Raw genomic sequence first — 17,531 nt, 5'->3', positions numbered from 1 at the left:
CTATAAAACATTGGTAAAAGAAATTGCAGAAGACACAAATATATGAAAACCTATCACGTTTATGGATTGAAAGAATTAATATTGTTAAAATGTCTGTGCTACCCAAAACTATCTACAGATTCAAGGCATTCTTTATCAAAATTTCAATGACATTTTTCACAAAAATAGAAAACAATTGTAAGATTTATATGGAACCATAAAAGACTGCATAGCCAAAGTCATCTTGAGCAAAAAGAACAAAGCTGGAGCCTTCATAGTACTTGATTTCAAAATATACTGCAAAGCTATAATAATCAAAATAGCAGTGTACTATTGGAATGGGATAGAGAGCTCAGCAATAAATTCACGCATCCAAGGTCAATTGATCTTCCACAAAAGTGCCAAGAACACACAAAGAGGTGATGGAAAAGCTGGATATCCACATGCCCAGAAGAAAATTGGACCCTTATCTCATACTTCGTAAAAAACAAAATTAAATCAAAATAGATTAAAGACTTAAATGTAAGTCCTAAAAATGTAAAAGTATCAGAGAAACATAGGGAAAGAGCTTCTTGACTTTTACCTTGGCAATGATATTTTGAATATGACACCAAAAGCAGAGTCAATAAAGCAAAAACAGATAAATGAGATTGCATCAAACTAAAAAGATTCTGAATAGCAACAAAAAGACTCAGAAGAATGAAGAGACAATTACGGAATGGAAAAATATATTTGCGAACTCTACACATCCAATAAAGGGTCAGTTTCCAAAATATATAAGGAACTCAAACAACCCAATAGCAAGAAAACAAATAACCCAATTTTAAAAATGGACAAAGGACCAAAATAGATATCTCAAAAGAAGACATACAAATGGCCAACAAGTATATGAAAAAATACCCAAGGTTGCTAATCACCAAGAAAATGCAAATCAAAACCACAATGTGATAGCACCTCACACCTGTCAAAATGGCTGCTATAAAAAAGACAAAAGGTAAGTGTTGCTGATGATGTAGAAAAAGGAAATCCTTGTCACTGTTGGTGGGAATGTAAATTAGTACAGTCATTAGAGAAAACAGCATGGAGTTTTGTCCAAAAAAAAATAAAAATAGACTTAGCATATAACCCAGCAATCTCACTTCCGGGTTTACAGCCAAAGGAAATGAAATCAGTATCTCAAAGAGATATCTGTACTTCTGTGCTAATTGTAGCACTATTCAAAATAGCCAAGATACGATGTCAACCTAGGTGTCCATAGATGGATGAATGGATATATAAAATAGCATACAATGGAATATTATTCAGCCTTAAAAAAGGAGGAAATCCTGTCATCTGTGACAACATGAATGAACTTGGAGAATGTTATGCTAAGTAAAGCAAGCCAGGCATAAAAAGACTAAATATTGCTTGCTCTCACTTACATATGGAATAGAAAAAAGTTGAACTCATAGAAGCAGAGAGTAGAATGATCGTTGTCAGGGGCTGGTTGAATGGGAGAAATGGGGAGATGTTGGACAAAGAGTACAAAGTTTCAGTTATGAGGATGTATCAGGTCTGGAGACCTAATGTACAGCATGGTGACTATGGTTAGTAATACTGTATGATACACTTTAAATTTGCTAAGACAGCATATTTTATTTTGTTTATTTTTAAGACAGAATCTCACTTTGTTACACAGGCTGGAGTGCAGTGGCATGATCTTGGCTTGCTGCAGCCTTGAACTTCTGGACTTACGTGATCCTAAGGGAGTAGATTTTAAACATTCTCATCACCACATACAAGAAAAGTCAACTATGTGAGGTGATGAATATGTCAATTTTCTTCATTGTGGTAACAATTTGACAATGTATCTATATATCAAAACATCACACAATATGCCTTAAATATACATAATTTTTATGTCAATAATATTTCAATAAAGCTGGGGAAAATTTTTTATAAAGTTTTTAAAAAATTTATAAAATTTTATAAAAAATTCAAAAATATTTTTCTATATTACCCATTTGACCAGAATTTCTCTCTGTTAATTTTCATATTTCATTCTAAAGTAATGCTTTTTTTTCCCCTAGAGGATATATGTAGATGATTATTTCACTCGGTGACGATTACGTGCTAGAGTCTAACTGACTGAATATTTTTGCCTTTAGATATTCATTCCTTTGCATTCACTTATTAAATACACACTAATTTTGTGCCAACTGTTTGCCAGGCACTCAAGGTATTGGAAATACATTGATAAACAAAATAGATAAAAATACTTGTCCTCACAAAACTTGAGGCAGCAGAGGTGGATAATAAACAGCTGCTCAAGTAAATCAATACTTAACATAATTTCTGATAGTGATAAATGTTATGAAGAGAATAAAACAAAGACAAATGGGTGAATGTGTGTTGTCAGAGATGACCTCTTTGAGGAGACAGCATTTAAGCTGGTACTTGTGTGTCCAGAATCGGTGGGTTCTTGGTCTCACTGACTTCAAGAATGAAGCCGCGGACCCTCGCGGTGAGTGTTACAGCTTTTAAGGTGGCCCGTCTGGAGTTTTTCCTTCTGATGTTCGGATGTGTTCGGAGTTTCTTCCTTCTGGTGGGTCCGTGGTCTCGCTGGCTCAGGAGTGAAGCTGCAGACCTTCGCGGTGAGTGTTACAGCTCTTAAGGCGGCGCGTCTGGAGTTGTTCGTTCCTCCCGGTGGGCTCGTGGTCTTGCTGGTTTCAGGAGTGAAGCTGCAGACTTTTCGCAGTGAGTGTTAGAGCTCGTAAAAGCAGTGTGGACCCAAAGAGTGAGCAGTAGCAAGATTCATTGCAAAGAGTGAAAGAACACTGCTTCCACTGTGCGGAAGGAGACTCCAGCGTGTTGCCATTGCTTGCTGCGGCGGCGTGATTTTATTCTCTTATCTGGCCCCACCCACATCCTGCTGATTGGTAGAGCCGAGTGGTCTGTTTTGACAGGGTGCTGATTGGTGTGTTTACAATCCCTGAGCTAGACATAAAGACTCTCCACATGTCCACCAGACTGAGGAGCCCAGCTGGCTTCACCTAGTAGATCCCGCACAGGGGCTGCAGGTGGAGCTGCCTGGCAGTCCCGCGCTGTGCGCTCGCACTCCTCAGCTCTTGGGTGGTCGACGGGACTGGGCGCCGTGGAGCAGGGGGTGGCGCTCGTGGAGGAGGCTCGGGCGGCACAGGAGCCCACGGAGAGGGTGGGAGGCTCAGGCATGGCGGGCTGCAGGTCCCGAGCCCTGCCCCACAGGAAGGCAGCTAAGGCCCAGCGAGAAATCGAGCACAGTGCCGGTGGGCTGGCACTGCTGGGGGACCTAGTACACCCTCCGCAGCCGCTGGCCCGGGTGCTAAGCCCCTCATTGCCCGGGGCGGGCAGGGCCGGCCGGCTGCTCCGAGTGCGGAGCCCGCCAAGCCCACGCCCACCGGGAACTCCAGCTGGCCCGCAAGCGCCGCGCGCAGCCCCGGTTCCCGCTCGCGCCTCTCCCTCCACACCTCCCTGCAAGCTGAGGGAGCCGGCTCTGGCCTTGGCCAGCCCAGAAAGGGGCTCCTACAGTGCAGCGGTGGGCTGAAGGGCTCCTCAAGTGCCACCAAAGTGGGAACCCAGGCAGAGGAGGCGCCAAGAGCGAGCGAGGGCTGTGAGGACTGCCAGCACGCTGTCACCTCTCACTTGGATTACAGGACAGAAATCCTGGGGAAGAGTATTCCAGGCAAAGGAAACAGTAAGTGCAAAATCCCTGAATTGGGATTAACTTCCATGTTCTTGGATAGAAAGATGGGGGCAGTGAGCAAAAAGAGGAGTGTATAGTTTGGGGAGGTGGAGAGCAAGGCAGATGACATGGGGTTTTGGTCTCGGCCAGGAGTTTGAATTTGATTGTAATTACAATGGGAACCATCTGCTATATAGTAGGTTAGGTAGTAATATCATATAAGGAATACTTCAGTTGGATCACTTTAGGTGCTATGTAGAACCAAAAAGAAAGTTCACTTGTTAGCTGTTGCTATGTATTCCAAGAGTTCAAGAGACTCGTTGCAGCATCAAAAGTGAGTAATCACAATAACTTTCAGCTGTTTCTATGTATGGGCTATATTCCTTGAAGTCAGTGATTTGGTTCCAAGCCTTCTTTATGATCTCTAAAAATAAGGCAAAGCTAATAAAAACTGAAAATATTAAGTATATAGTCTTATCAGTGGAGTGTGTATTGGAGTTAGGGAAAGTTGAGTCATTATTTTGAAGGGACACAAGCACTTTACTATCCTTATGATTGTAATCAAACACCATATTCTGAGCTCCTGGATCATGAAGGTTCCTAGATGATCCTAAGGGTTATTGCTTTCTAGTAGTGCACATAATGATTCACAAGCTAAGCAGACAGAGACTTTATCACTTGATATCTTAAATAAACAGTTTAAACAGGCTAGACCTAGAGTCATGCATCCTACATTGGTCAAGCATCTAAAGACAATTATTTCTGAACAACCATTAGTATTAAAATTATATTTGGAAGTTAATTAAAGGTAGTTTCCTGGCTGTAGACGTTTATGAGCTATTTTTTTCTTTTACCCTGCAAATCTGTAATATGTGCCGGAAATTAACAATATATTAACTTTTAAATGCATAGACTCATAGTTAAAATTACACAAAAATCCACTTAATGAGCAACTTAAATTCATGAATCTCAGGTACATTTATTTTCTAAGTATATCACACCTTAGAAGATTTTAGTTTGTTTCTCTTGTATTCAAGTATGTCTTCGAGAAAGAAATTTCAGGCATGTCTTTGACACAGGAATTTTTTCATTGTTATATTCCCCACATCATATTATGACAGTAGGTAAATGATAGCTGTAATAATTTTAAAGGCTCTTCTCTATCTGCTATCATGAATAAATATTGTGCCTTATGTGAGTGAAATTTCTTTTTTTGTTTATGTTTGTTTTGTTTTTAATAAGGAAAGAAAAATTGGTTATGGTATAGGAGATTGAGAAGTAAAAAAAAAAAAAAAAAAAAAGACAATTCTTCTCTCATCCCTCAAAGCTTTCCTTCAATAAGTTCTATTGAGTGCCTGCTATGAACTAAGTAGTAACCTCTGTCCTTACAGTGTTTTCAGATTTATCTGAGGCATAAAATTATAAGTAATTATAAGACTATGTTTTATAACGCATCTGAATTCAATTTTAAAGTGATTACTGATACTAAGTGATATATAGAAAAGTTGAGTTTTCACAGAAGATGGGACTTTGAATTGTGTCTTACGGGCTTTAATTGATCTTAAGGTTTGCACAATATCTACACATTAATGACCTAAAAATTGGAAGTGACCATAGAGTTCACCCAAGCAAAATTTCCACCCAGCGAATGCCACTCTTAGGAATATCATTGACCATTTAGCAACAGCAAGAATCTTTGTGAAATAGGCATCTAAATTTATGAGGCAGAATTTCTACTTGAATGGAGTTCTAATGGTTAAAATGTTCTTTTATTGAATATAGATTTGCACAGTTGTAACATGTCTTAAACCATGTCCTTTTGAGAAACCTAAACCAAATCTAATCTATCTTTCCAGTAGTTGTACTTCAAAAATATTTGAAAGCTATGTTGATCTATTTCTAAAGCCTAATCTAGAACTTTTACCTGTATATATATTTTTTATTATACTTTAAGTTTTAGGGTACATGTGTACAACGTGCAGGTTAGTTACATATGTATACATGTGCCATGTTGGTGTGCTGCATCCAGTAACTCGTCATTTAACATCAGGTATATCTCCTAATGCTATCCCTCCCCGCTCCCCCCACCCCACGACAGGCCCTGGTGTGTGATGTTCCCCTTCCTGTGTTCTCATTGTTCAATGTGTTCTCATTGTTCAATTCCCATCTATGAGTGAGAACATGCGGTGTTTGGTTTTTTGTCGTTGCGATAGTTTGCTGAGAATGATGGTTTCCAGCTTCATCCATGTCCCTACAAGGGACATGAACTCATCATTTTTTATGGCTGCATGGTATTCCATGGTGTATATGTGCCACATTTTCTTACCTGTATATTTTGTTAATGACTCTCTGAAATTTTAGTGCAAGGAACTTAATATGGTGAGATTATTCTTGTTTTTAACCTGCGTATCTAATTTAGTTCTAGCTGTATAATCTGTTCATTGCCTTCTTATATAATTATGATAGATATTTCTTACTTTTGGGTGTATTCTGGCAGTATAGAATTCCATTTCACATGTATCTTATCTGTATTTTTCTATAAACCCATTAGCTACGACATAATACTTTTCCATATTATTTTTGTGTTGTATAAATGATTTAGGAAGAGGATTAAAGTTTGTATTTAATCCACCTTCAACATAAGCATAGAAAGTGTTCCTTGCATATCAACAAAAGAGAAAAAGATACCAAGGCAAGATTTTTTTTAAAGAGCCATTGTTCAATTTTCTTTGCACTCAGTCTGATTTATTTCAGACGCTGCATAACCTAATTTGCACGACTGGATTAAATAACCTAATGAACCCTGACCCATGTGCTTGGGCATTAAGGATGTCAAGTACCCATTTGTGTTTTGTTTATGTCTTCCTTCCTGTTAAATGTCATCTATATTTGGAATCTTTCCAGTGTTGACTTTAAAAAGGAAGCATAGGTCACTTAAATGAGAGAGCAAGCGTACAGGAGATGCAGTAAATCAGACCATTACTGATTATGATTGGATCTTGAACATCTTCCAAAACTACTCTTTGCATTCCTTTCCAATCTCTGTTGGTCTGATTGATTTATGATGAAAATTATGATCTCATGTTACAGTCTTCCTTTGGTTTGTTGCTGGTATACTAGCATTCTGCAATGGCAGTTATTATGGGCAGTAATGAAGATGATTAAATTACTATAACCATTTGCAGAGGAGTTTGGGGTGGGAAACTTTATTTTCTTATAAAAGAATTAGGTCCCATTGGAATCACTAACGCAAACAATGAAGATTCACACGCCACTGACTGCAGTACACTTCTGTGGGCAGCTTTGGTCCCACCTAGTTCTCTCTTCTTTCTTGCTTGTAGTTCTCAACAATCACTATAGAATGTGCTGGGAATGCAACATCCTGAGGTAAGGAGAAGCTGGCCAGAACAGTCAGGGCTGTGTTCCAGTGTCCTCTAGAAACAAAATGTCTTCATTGCTTTATCCCAGAGTGTCCTGTGTTTCCCAGGGTATAAAACCGGGGCAGGCTGCTTTCTAGGGTCCCTCTGCTGTAGTGCAAATGAGGCATGTGCAGACATGGCCACCGAAGGCAGCTTTTCTGAGCCTTGGGGGACTGCCTCACAATGAACCTTAGGCTTCTGTTGTCGCTTCCTGTCTATCTGTAAGTAATAAACTCACTTATGTAACTTGTTTTGCCTGTGGGTGTTCGGTGTCACGAGACTTAGATGCCTTGGTAACCAGTGCACAATGAACCTGCTTCATGGCCAATTTTGAGCTATTGGCATTTGCTTTTTAAAAATCCCCCCAAAAGTTCTATAATCATCTTGCTATTAGCCAGTATCACAGGAATGCTACTGATGCACCTTTTTTTTCCAGAGATTTACTTTGCAGAGATTTTTTTTTAAAAGGATAATGCTATATTTACTTGTTAGAATTACATTTTGTCATATAAGTATTTTTTTTCATAAAAATCTCTTTAATTTTGTTTCCTAGTGAATCTAGCTTGGTGCAGATATGTATCTCTTAAAAACCAAGTTGCGAGTTGCTGCTACATGAAACAATGTCTCTATTATAGGGAGAACTGGATCATAAAAGTCTACAGTGATGGAGAAAACAAAAACACCTTATAGAATTTGGTGATTGGAAATCCCATTGATTCAGACATAAACAGAGGCTCAGAAGCCTCTCTCATGCTTATCATTATGGGAGGACAGGCACATTAAGTGGTGCTTTATGGTTCTCATGCACACTTGGAGAGAGTTCTACAAATTCTATCCTTTTCATCTTATTGGTACATATTGTCAAAGTACCACCTGAAATGCCTGGAATTCCTGCATAATTCATTTCTTGGATGTTTGTTGTCATTCCAGAAAACCAAGACCACCAATCATATCGCCTTGTTAAAGAACCAGGTTGGGCTTTCCCAACCAGCAGCAGCCATCCCTGTTTAAAGCAAAAGTTAAGTGAAACATCCGTAAAAGCAGTGATACTTATGGTAGAGTTACTGATGATAGCATATTTAGCACCTTAATGGGAAGGGAAACATTGAATATCTTCTTGTGCAGTGAATTTGAGAAAATATCATTCCTTTCAATAACTATCTAGAAGCCAGTAATACCTAGAATGAACAAGAATATATTTTTGCTGTTTCAAAATGTGATTAATATTCACCAAATGTCAGCTATGTATGCATATAATCAGATAAGACAGATACTCATAGAATTGCCTTGGAAATTATTTTGTATTATCTGAAAGACAAGTAAAATTTAAAATTCTAAGCAGAGCCAGAATAATTATTTGATAGTTATATGTAAATATATTAAAGAAATATGTAAATATGAGATAATATATTACTGAATATTAGCAAGTCATTTTTATTCAGGACACTTGGAGCTTTTGCATATAATGAAGTGTGTTGAGAATATTTCAGCTGAGTTAATAGCATGTCTTTAAAAAATATATGTTAAATATTTCTTTTATATCACACTCTGGGAATTGTTTTGCAAAATGAATTCAAATCATTAAAATTACTTAAATTTATCTGGGTATTTTAAAACCATCTAGAAATTTATTAAACTATTATAAGGATAATAAAACAGATTCAAAGAGAAGTGTCTAGTTGACCATGATTTTAAATCTGAGGAAACAAGAAAGATAATTTATTACAAGATAAAATTATTGTTTGAAGGCCTAAAAGGGAATATTCAGGTTTGTTATTAGGTATAAAGATTTGTTCTAGATATCACAATGTTATGATGCCTGCAACTGCAGAAACACTGATACAGCTGAAAACGGCATTTTATCATTGCTTAAAATTTTCAGAGTATTAGAAGAGATAGTAATAAGTAATACAATGTTACATTCTTTTTTTGTTTTATTTAACTATCCGCAGAAGGGATCCACATCACATATTATTTCTATTAGTCCGTTCCCATGCTGCTAATAAAGATATACCTGAGACTAGTTAATTTAAAGGGAAACCTGGAAAGAGGTTTAATTGACTCACAATTCAGCAAGGATGGGGAGGCCTCAGGAAATGCACCATCGTGGTGGAAGGGGAAGCAAACACATCCTTCTTCATATGTTGGGAGCAAGGAAAGGAGTGAGAGCTCAGCAAAGGGGGAAGCCCCTTATAAATTCATCAGCTCTTGTGAGAACTGACTCACTGTCATGAGAATAGCATGGGGGAATCCGCCCCCATGATTCAATTACCTGTCACTGGGTCCCTCCCACCACATGTGGGGATTATGGGAACTATAGTTCAAGATGAGATTGGGGTGGGGACACAGCCAAACCATATCATTCCACCCCTGGCCCCTTCCAAATCTCATGTCCTCACATTTCAAAACACAATCATGCCTTTCCAACAGTCCCCCAAAGTCTTAGCTCATTGCAGCATTAACCCAAAAGTCCAAGTCCAAAGTCTCATCTGAGACAAGGCAGGTCCCTTCCACCTATAAGCCTGTAATATCAAAAGCAACTTAGTTACTTTATAGATACAAGGGAGATACAAGCATTGTATAAATACACCTGTTCCAAATGGGAGAAATTGTCCAAAGCAAAAGGCCCCATGCAAGTCTGAAATACAGTGAGGCAGTCATTAAATCTTAAAGTTCCTAAATAATCTCCTTTGACTCCATGTCTAACATCCAGGTCATGGTGATACAAAGGGTGGGCTCCCACAACCTTGGGCAGTTCTGCCCCTGTGGCTTTGCAGAGTAACAGCCCCCTCTTAACTGCTTTCACAGGCTGCCATTGAGTGTCTGTGGCTTTCTCAGGTGCATAGTTTAAGCTGTTGGTGGATCCACCATTCTGTGGTCTGAAGGACCACAGACCTCTTCTCGCAGCTCCACTAGGCAGTGCCCCAGTGGGGAGTCTGTGTGTGGGCTCTGACCCAACATTTTCCTTCTGCACTGCCCTAGCAGAGGTTCTCCATGAGGGCTCTGCCCCTGCAGCAAACTTCTTCCATGGACATCCAGGCATTTTCATACATTCTGTGTAATCTAGGCAGAGGTTCCCAAATCTCAGTGCTTGACTTCTATGCACCTGCAGGCTCAACACCATGTGGAAGCTGCCAAGGCTTTGGATTTGCACCTTGGGAAACCACGGCCCTAGCTGTATTTTGGCCCCTTTTAGCCAAAGCTGGAGTGACTGGGATACAGGGCACCAAGTCCCTAGGCTGCACACAGTAAGGGGGCCCTGGGCCTGGCCCACTAAACCATTTTCTCCTCCTAGCTCTCTGGGCCTGTGATGGGAGGGGGTGCCATGAAGCTTTCTGACATGCCCTGGAGACATTTTCCCCCATTGTCTTAGTGAAAACATTCAGCTCCTCAATACTTATGCAAATTTCTGCAGCAAGCATGAATTTCTCCCCAAGATATGGGTTTTTCTTTTATATCACATCATCAGACTGCATATTTTCCAAACTTTTATGCTCTGCTTCATCTTGAATGCTTTACTGCTTACAATTTTTTTTCTGCCAGATACCTTAAATAATCTCTCTCAAGTTCAAAGTTCCACAAATCTCTAGGGCAGTGGCAAAATGCCACTAGTCCCTTTGCTAAAGCTAACAAGAGTCACCTTTGCTCCAGTTCCCAACAAGTTCCTCATCTCCATCTGAGACCACTTCAGCTGGACTTCATTGTCCATATCACTATCAGTATTTTGGTCAAAGCCATTCAACAAGTCTCTAGGAAGTTCCAGACTTTCCCACATCTTCCTGTCTTCTGAGCCCTCCACGTCTCTAGGAAGTTCCAAACTGTCGTACGTTTTCCTGTCTTCTTCTGAGCCCTCCAAACTGTTCCACATTTTTGAGTATTCTTATAGCAGCACCCATCTCTACTTGTACCAATTTACTGTATTAGTCTGTTCTCATGCTGCTAATAAATACATACTCAAGACTGGGTAATTTATAAAGGAAAGAGGTTTAATTGACTCACAGTTCAGCAAGGATGGAGAGGCCCCAGGGGAAACAAACATGTCCTTCTTCACATGGTGGCTGCAAGGAGAAGAATGAGAGCTGAGTGAAGGGAGAAGCGTTCTATAAAACCATCAGATCTGATGAGAACTTACTTTCAGGAGGATAGCATGGGGAAAACTGCTGTCATGATTCAATTATCTCCCACTGGATCCCTCCCATGACCCATGGGGATTATGGGAACTATAATTCAAGATGAGATTTGGGTGGGGACATAGCCAAACCATATAAGTATTAAAATTATAATAAATAGTAACTTAATTATACATTTTAAAATTACTAAAAGAATGTAATTGGATTGCTTGTAATACAAAGAATAAATGCTTGAGGGGATGGATACCCCATGCTCCATGAGGTGATTATTTCACATTGCATACTGTATCAAACACCTCTTGTACTCCATAAATATATACAATTACTATGTACCTACAAAAATTAAAAAAAGAAAATACTAAAAAAATTATTCAAAACTGTGATTTTAAATACTATTTATTGCTTTTCTAGCTAACATATCTATTTATTCATTTATTAATCCAATAAATAGAGTGCTCACTATGTATCAGACCCATTTTAGGCACTGGCCTTACAGAAGTGAACAAAACAGGGAGTTTCAGCTCTTAATGTGAACAAAATCAATTAACTATAAAAATCTTTAGTATAAAACTTGATGTTAAGGCTTCAGGAAACAACATTTTCCTTGAGAAGAATAAAGTGTCAGAATGCTTTTATATGTGGCATAGCTGACCTGCAATATTTTAGATCTTTTACTTCATATATATGTGTATATATATACATATATATAGATAATCTAAGCTGAAAATCTGACTCACAATTTCTCGTTTACCTAAAAACTATAGATAAACAGCTAGAAAGATAGATTGATAAACAGACTAAATATCCTATATCCATGTTCCTCTAATATTCTCCAGAAGGAGTTCAATAATTTGTTGATGGCCAATAATTAGGAAGGATATTTCAGTATGATGTGTGCTAAAACTGAAATGATTTTTGGCAGAATTGCTTTGGTTACCAGATGGATGAACTAAATGATTCTGTCCAACCAATTATATCACTTAGTTTTACGGGGGTTCGCTGTGAAGCTAATTGATCTTGATAGGTTTCTAAGGATATGTTCAAATGCAAATTGTTATAGAGCTTATTTAAAGTCATGCTGTTATACAGTTAAGCTTTTGATAACTTCCACCCTTAGGAGCTTCTGCTTCTTTGATTTATTGACATGAAAACTTTGACGTTTCTAGTAGGTACTTGCACAACCAGTGGAGTAAATGCATTGCTGCCTTCTGAGGAAGTCCTTTCCCTGCTTTCAGATGTCATTTGTTTTGTGATAATAATAATGGTAATAGGCTGGGCGCAGTGGCTCACACCTGTAATCCCAGCACTTTGGGAGGCCGAGGCGGGTGGATCACGAGGTCAGGAGATCGAGACCATCTTGGCTAACACAGTGAAACCCTGTCTCTACTAAAAATACAAAAAATTAGCCGGGCGTGGTGGCAGGCGCCTGTAGTCCCAGCTACTCGGGAGGCTGAGGCAGGAGAATGGTGTGAACCTGGGAGGCGGAGCTTGCAGTGAGCCGAGATAGTGCCACTGCACTCTGGCCTGGGCGAAAGAGCAAGACTCTGTCTCAAAAAAAAAAAAATAATAATAATGGTAATAACAGCAATAGCTAATATTTATTATTTTTAGATAATCACACTACTAATAATAGCAGTAGTAATCCTCATTTGTTGACCTATTCTGCCAGGCTCTATGTTAAATGTTTTATGTGTATTATCTCAGTTAATCATCCAACCAACTAAACAAGGTATTTCCTATTGAAAACTGCAATGCAAGGAGAGGGTAAGTCACAAAGTTAAGCAGACAGTAAGAAGAAATCAGATTTGGAGCAGATTTAAACAACCTCAAAGTCTTTATCTATAACATCATGTTCAAAATGAATCCACAACCCTTTTACCAACCCTAGTAGAATCTAAGGTTATATCAATCTTGTTTTAACCACAACCAAAATAATATCTGATGTTATGATTCTTTCCAGCAATCTTTATTTTGAGGAATTGTCACTAGAGGTCCTATAAAAGCACAACTGAATCAGTGGATATATAGACAGGATTACCTAAGAATAGTAATTATATAATTTTAGGATTATTCAGGCTTCATTTTAATATTGAGCCAGAAATATAGAAAAATACATGACTTTATTAAGTGGGCCTCATAGAACTAGAAATTATTCTTATTTCTTTTATTGTATGAATTACCAAGTTCCATACAATTTTTGAATTGTATGTGTACAATTAGAAGGCTGAGATAAGTAAATGGGGTAGCCAAGTTGAAGGGAAAAAATAAACAGAACAATAATAAAACTGAAACTAATTGTGACACACCTAACATACCATATGATCCTGAGATATGCCTGCAAATTTGACTTAAAACTTCCCTAAAAGGCAAAGAAGAGAGAAAATAGAGTTGTCTACAAGATTTAAAGTTTCCAAAATATGAAAATCGAAGCAGTATTCCAAAGAAGCACAGTGTTTCCAGATTCTGAAATACGAGCAAAATTTCTCCTCCAGGCTCTAGTAAAGAGGACAATGTTCTTGTTAGCATTCTGACCCTAGGTTATAAAAGTTTGTTCTTAAATTGCCCTCTAATGTTTAATGAAACAATGCTGCTTAAATTTGGATTTATCTGTTACCCAGTGAACTGCTCAGCTAAAAATTATTCCATAAACAGCGTTTCTTCTTGTCTGGCTTCTGACAAGTTTTGAACTGCAAAGAGTTTAGGGTTGTAGTCTCTGGTAAGGATCTGTAATGCCAGAGTTCTATGTACTAATTAAGAGCAATTCCACTTGCTTTGATATAGGTTTAAAGTTTGTGTTTTGGAGAAAAAGCCATGATCCTAACCAAGTTGCTCATCCAAATGGATGGCTATAGCCCCCTTGAGTGGAACTAGGTTAAGTTAAGTAAAAGGATAGAAAAGTTATAGAAACATGTTATGTGGACCTGGGTTGAAAATCTGGTTGAATATTAGTAATGTGAGACTTTAGGCAAGTTACTACACTTTCTGTGGACATCGGTTGCCTTCCTGAAAATTGGAGACAATGGTAATTATTTCATATGGCTGTAATGAAGAGTAAGGAGATATGGCAAAGACAGAACTGTGTGTACTATGCCAGTATTCTTTTACAGAGAATTTTTTGAAGTTATAACTCTTCCTTGTTACTCATACTTTACCACTTGGTTCTTGGTGTTATTGTATCTGCTGTATCAAATCAAAGTTAGATATAGGTTGTCATGAATAAATAACCATATACACATTCATATCAATGTCTTGCTTAAGGCTATGTGAATTGGGAAGTAGAGGTATTATCCAGTTTACTTGATCAGTGGAAGCAGATGTGCTAACACGTGTGTGTGTGTGTATGAAAAAGAGAGAAAGGAATTCACATGCAGGTATCCAATTACTCTTAGATAGAAAACCTGAAGTGAGGAAACAATGTATGTGTCTGGGTGGCTCTGAGTGCCCTGCTGCAGCTGTGTCACTCCCCGGGTGGATCCTGGACATAACTGCTTGCCTCTTGGAGAACCCCTGCAATTGGTATGCCTATATCAACATGGTGCTGAAATATTAGATTAGAAGTGACCAAGGGAGATGCCTGGGGAATGATCCTGTCCTGGTTATCTATCGTTATGTAACAAGACAGAATAGTGAAGGGCTGTGCCTGCAACTGGGACAGTATAACTCCCACAAAATTCTATTGGTCAAAGGTATCACCAATTGTCACCTTGTCACCCAGTTGTTTCCAAAGGTACAAAAAGTACAGAGAGAGTAGGATAGATTCTGAGAAGAAGCTGAACATGAGATAATTTGAGTTGAAGTCTGGCTTTTACATTAAAGGTGAAGGTTAAAAGGCAGTGTTAATTTTGAAATCAGGAATTTGCTACTTCAGGCAGTCAGTCACCTGGTTGGTAAGACTGTACACCAGGGAATGGGGTAACTGACTAGAAAGCTGCCACATGCTGGTGGTGGCTCCTCTGTCTGAGCAGACTGTGAAGGGAAGAAATGCCTTCCCCACTCTGAGCCAGGCCATGGTAGGGTGACCTCTGATGTGTGGGCCCTGGTGCCAGCTGTAGGTAGTAGATTGGGGGAGACACATGTCTGTGATCATGACAGAAGAAAAGAGCCAAATTGCTAAACTGTCACAACCCTGTATTGGTTTCCTATTGCTACCATAACAAATTATCACAAAATTTTTAGGGGCCTAAAACAATACAATTTTATTATCTTACAGTTCTGTAGGTCAGAAGGTAAACACAGGTCTCACTGGGCGACACTCAAGATGTCAGCAGGGCTGCGTTCCCTTCTGGAGGTTCTAGGGAAGAATCTTAGGGAGAATCTGGTTTTGTTTTTTTTTTTAATCTTTTCTAGCTTCTTGCGGTACTTTCATACTTTGGTTCATGGCCTTCCCGAGTCTTCAAAGCCAGTGACGTTGCATGTCTCATACTTCCTTTGACTCTGACTTCAGCTGCAAAAGGTTGTCCACATCCAAGGGTTTGTGTGATTAGATGGGTCCTGAATAATCTCCTCATTTCAAGGTCCTTAACTTTAACCACACTGCAAAGTTGCATTTCCTTATAAGGTAACTTATTCTTGGGTTCCAGGGTTAGGATACAGACATATTTGGGACACAGGCATCTGCCTACCACAAACCCTTCAGAGATGAAGAAACCTTATTTTAGACTTTTTCTTCCTGCTTCTCCACTCCAATTCCATCCTTGCCTGTTAATATATTTCTGTGGTGCTAAGTTTCACCATTACTAGTGGCCAAAGTAGTAGCAAATTTTATGCATGGCTAAGGTGTGGCCAATGGTTCTCAATACTGGCATCAAGGGAGATGTGAAAGGTAACTCACATGTCCCTGGTGGGCAGAAAGGATGGTCAAAACGGATCCTCAGGCATTTGTGAGCACTCTAGAGAACTAGGAAGTATTTGAAGAAGAGCTTCTGGGGGAAAGACTTGGCTTTCTTGCATGAGTATTTGGAGCATCAGAAAGAACAAAATTTGGGAGATTAATTTAAATTTGAACTAATTCTCAAAAGTTGTGAAGCTTGGAACATACCAGTTTTAGTTGAATAAATGCATTGTTCTTTGCTGTAGCTGCTTTTTATGCTACACTGAAAAGACTGACTTGCTATTTACAAGAATAAACACCAGAGACACACAAATGCACACACACAGTCACACACATACACACACACACACACAGAGGAATAGAGAAAACCATTTCTAAAATGAAACCTCCATGGAGTTACTAGATTTAACTTCATTTTTTATTTCCCAGGAGGGAATCTGCAATAGTCTATTAATAGTATCCCCTGGCATATAACATTCTGCAGATGTTCTCTTAATGCTGATTTTTTTCCACACCCAAACATGTTATCAATTATCTGTATTTTCATTTTGGGAGGCTCGACCCAGAAAGACCGTTAACTGTAGTGCTGTTGTAGCATTTCTTCGCATTGTCATCAAGGTTGTAGTAATTTTCACATAAATCGTTTTGAAAAATTTAATAAAAGCATTTTTCTTGTGGAGTTTATTAAAACTCAGTATCTATCCTGAAACAAGGTATACTGGTATTGCACACCTGTATATCTTCGACCTGTGAAATTCTTAAAATCGGGATAATGAAAACAGTAACAGCGGGACCAATCAAAATGCAAAAGTGGGGAGAGCAAATGGCAGGAAAGAGAAGAAAATGATATGCATGTTTCTCACATTCTGTGAGAAAGCACTGATTAGCAGCAGGTCTCAACTCCGTAAGAGAATCCATTTTCTAAATTGTTTTGGGGAGCTCTGTTTTGAGCACCAAGTGAAACACAGCAATTTAAAAAGAGACTTTCATTTATGGAAATGCAAAGAAACAAAGCATTTTGTAAGTTTGAAATGATCGTGTGTTATTTTCTTTTGTTTCAGTTTTGGCAGGATTTTTGCCTGTGCTAATTTGACATACCCTCCTTAGATATGAACATATGTTAGAGAGAAAAGGAAGAGACTTGATTAAATACTTCATCTGTTCAATGAACCTTTCCTAAATGTGCATTTGCTCAAATTTTTAAGAGATATTAATTCAATATATGTTTTGGATTTAAATGTTACGCCTGATCAATAAAACAGGCTGTATTCTCCTGTCCTGATGAGCTTGAGTGTGACTCATGTTTATCTTGGTCTGTATCCATTTGCATCCAAGAAATACTAGTCTTATTCATCTTTTATGAGAGAACTCTTGGCAACAGGGGAGAAGGATACTGGATAATGATTGGTCACCAAAGTATTTCAACAGTTTGCTTCTTGATATAAAAATAAATAGGCTAAATTGACAACTTT

At 38.6% G+C, this 17,531-nt stretch overlaps 1 protein-coding gene across 1 annotated transcript in view; it reads left to right on the top strand.

The window, feature by feature from the left end:
* Window positions 1–948: 948 nt before the first annotated feature.
* Window positions 949–17,531, top strand: part of LOC134730852 (RNA-binding protein MEX3A-like) — a 36,590-nt gene continuing 20,007 nt past the window's right edge. Inside the window, exons 1-2 of the mRNA XM_063606529.1 lie at window positions 949–973; window positions 2,994–3,691. Coding sequence (XP_063462599.1) covers window positions 949–973; window positions 2,994–3,541 — 573 coding nt within the window. The 3' untranslated portion in view covers window positions 3,542–3,691. The remainder of the gene's footprint in view (window positions 974–2,993; window positions 3,692–17,531) is intronic.

Source organism: Pan paniscus, chromosome 7 (genome assembly GCF_029289425.2).
Source record: "Pan paniscus chromosome 7, NHGRI_mPanPan1-v2.0_pri, whole genome shotgun sequence".
NCBI lineage: Eukaryota > Metazoa > Chordata > Mammalia > Primates > Hominidae > Pan > Pan paniscus.
The sequence above is the reverse complement of the archived record's forward strand: the minus strand, read 5'-3'. Positions and strand labels throughout refer to the sequence as shown.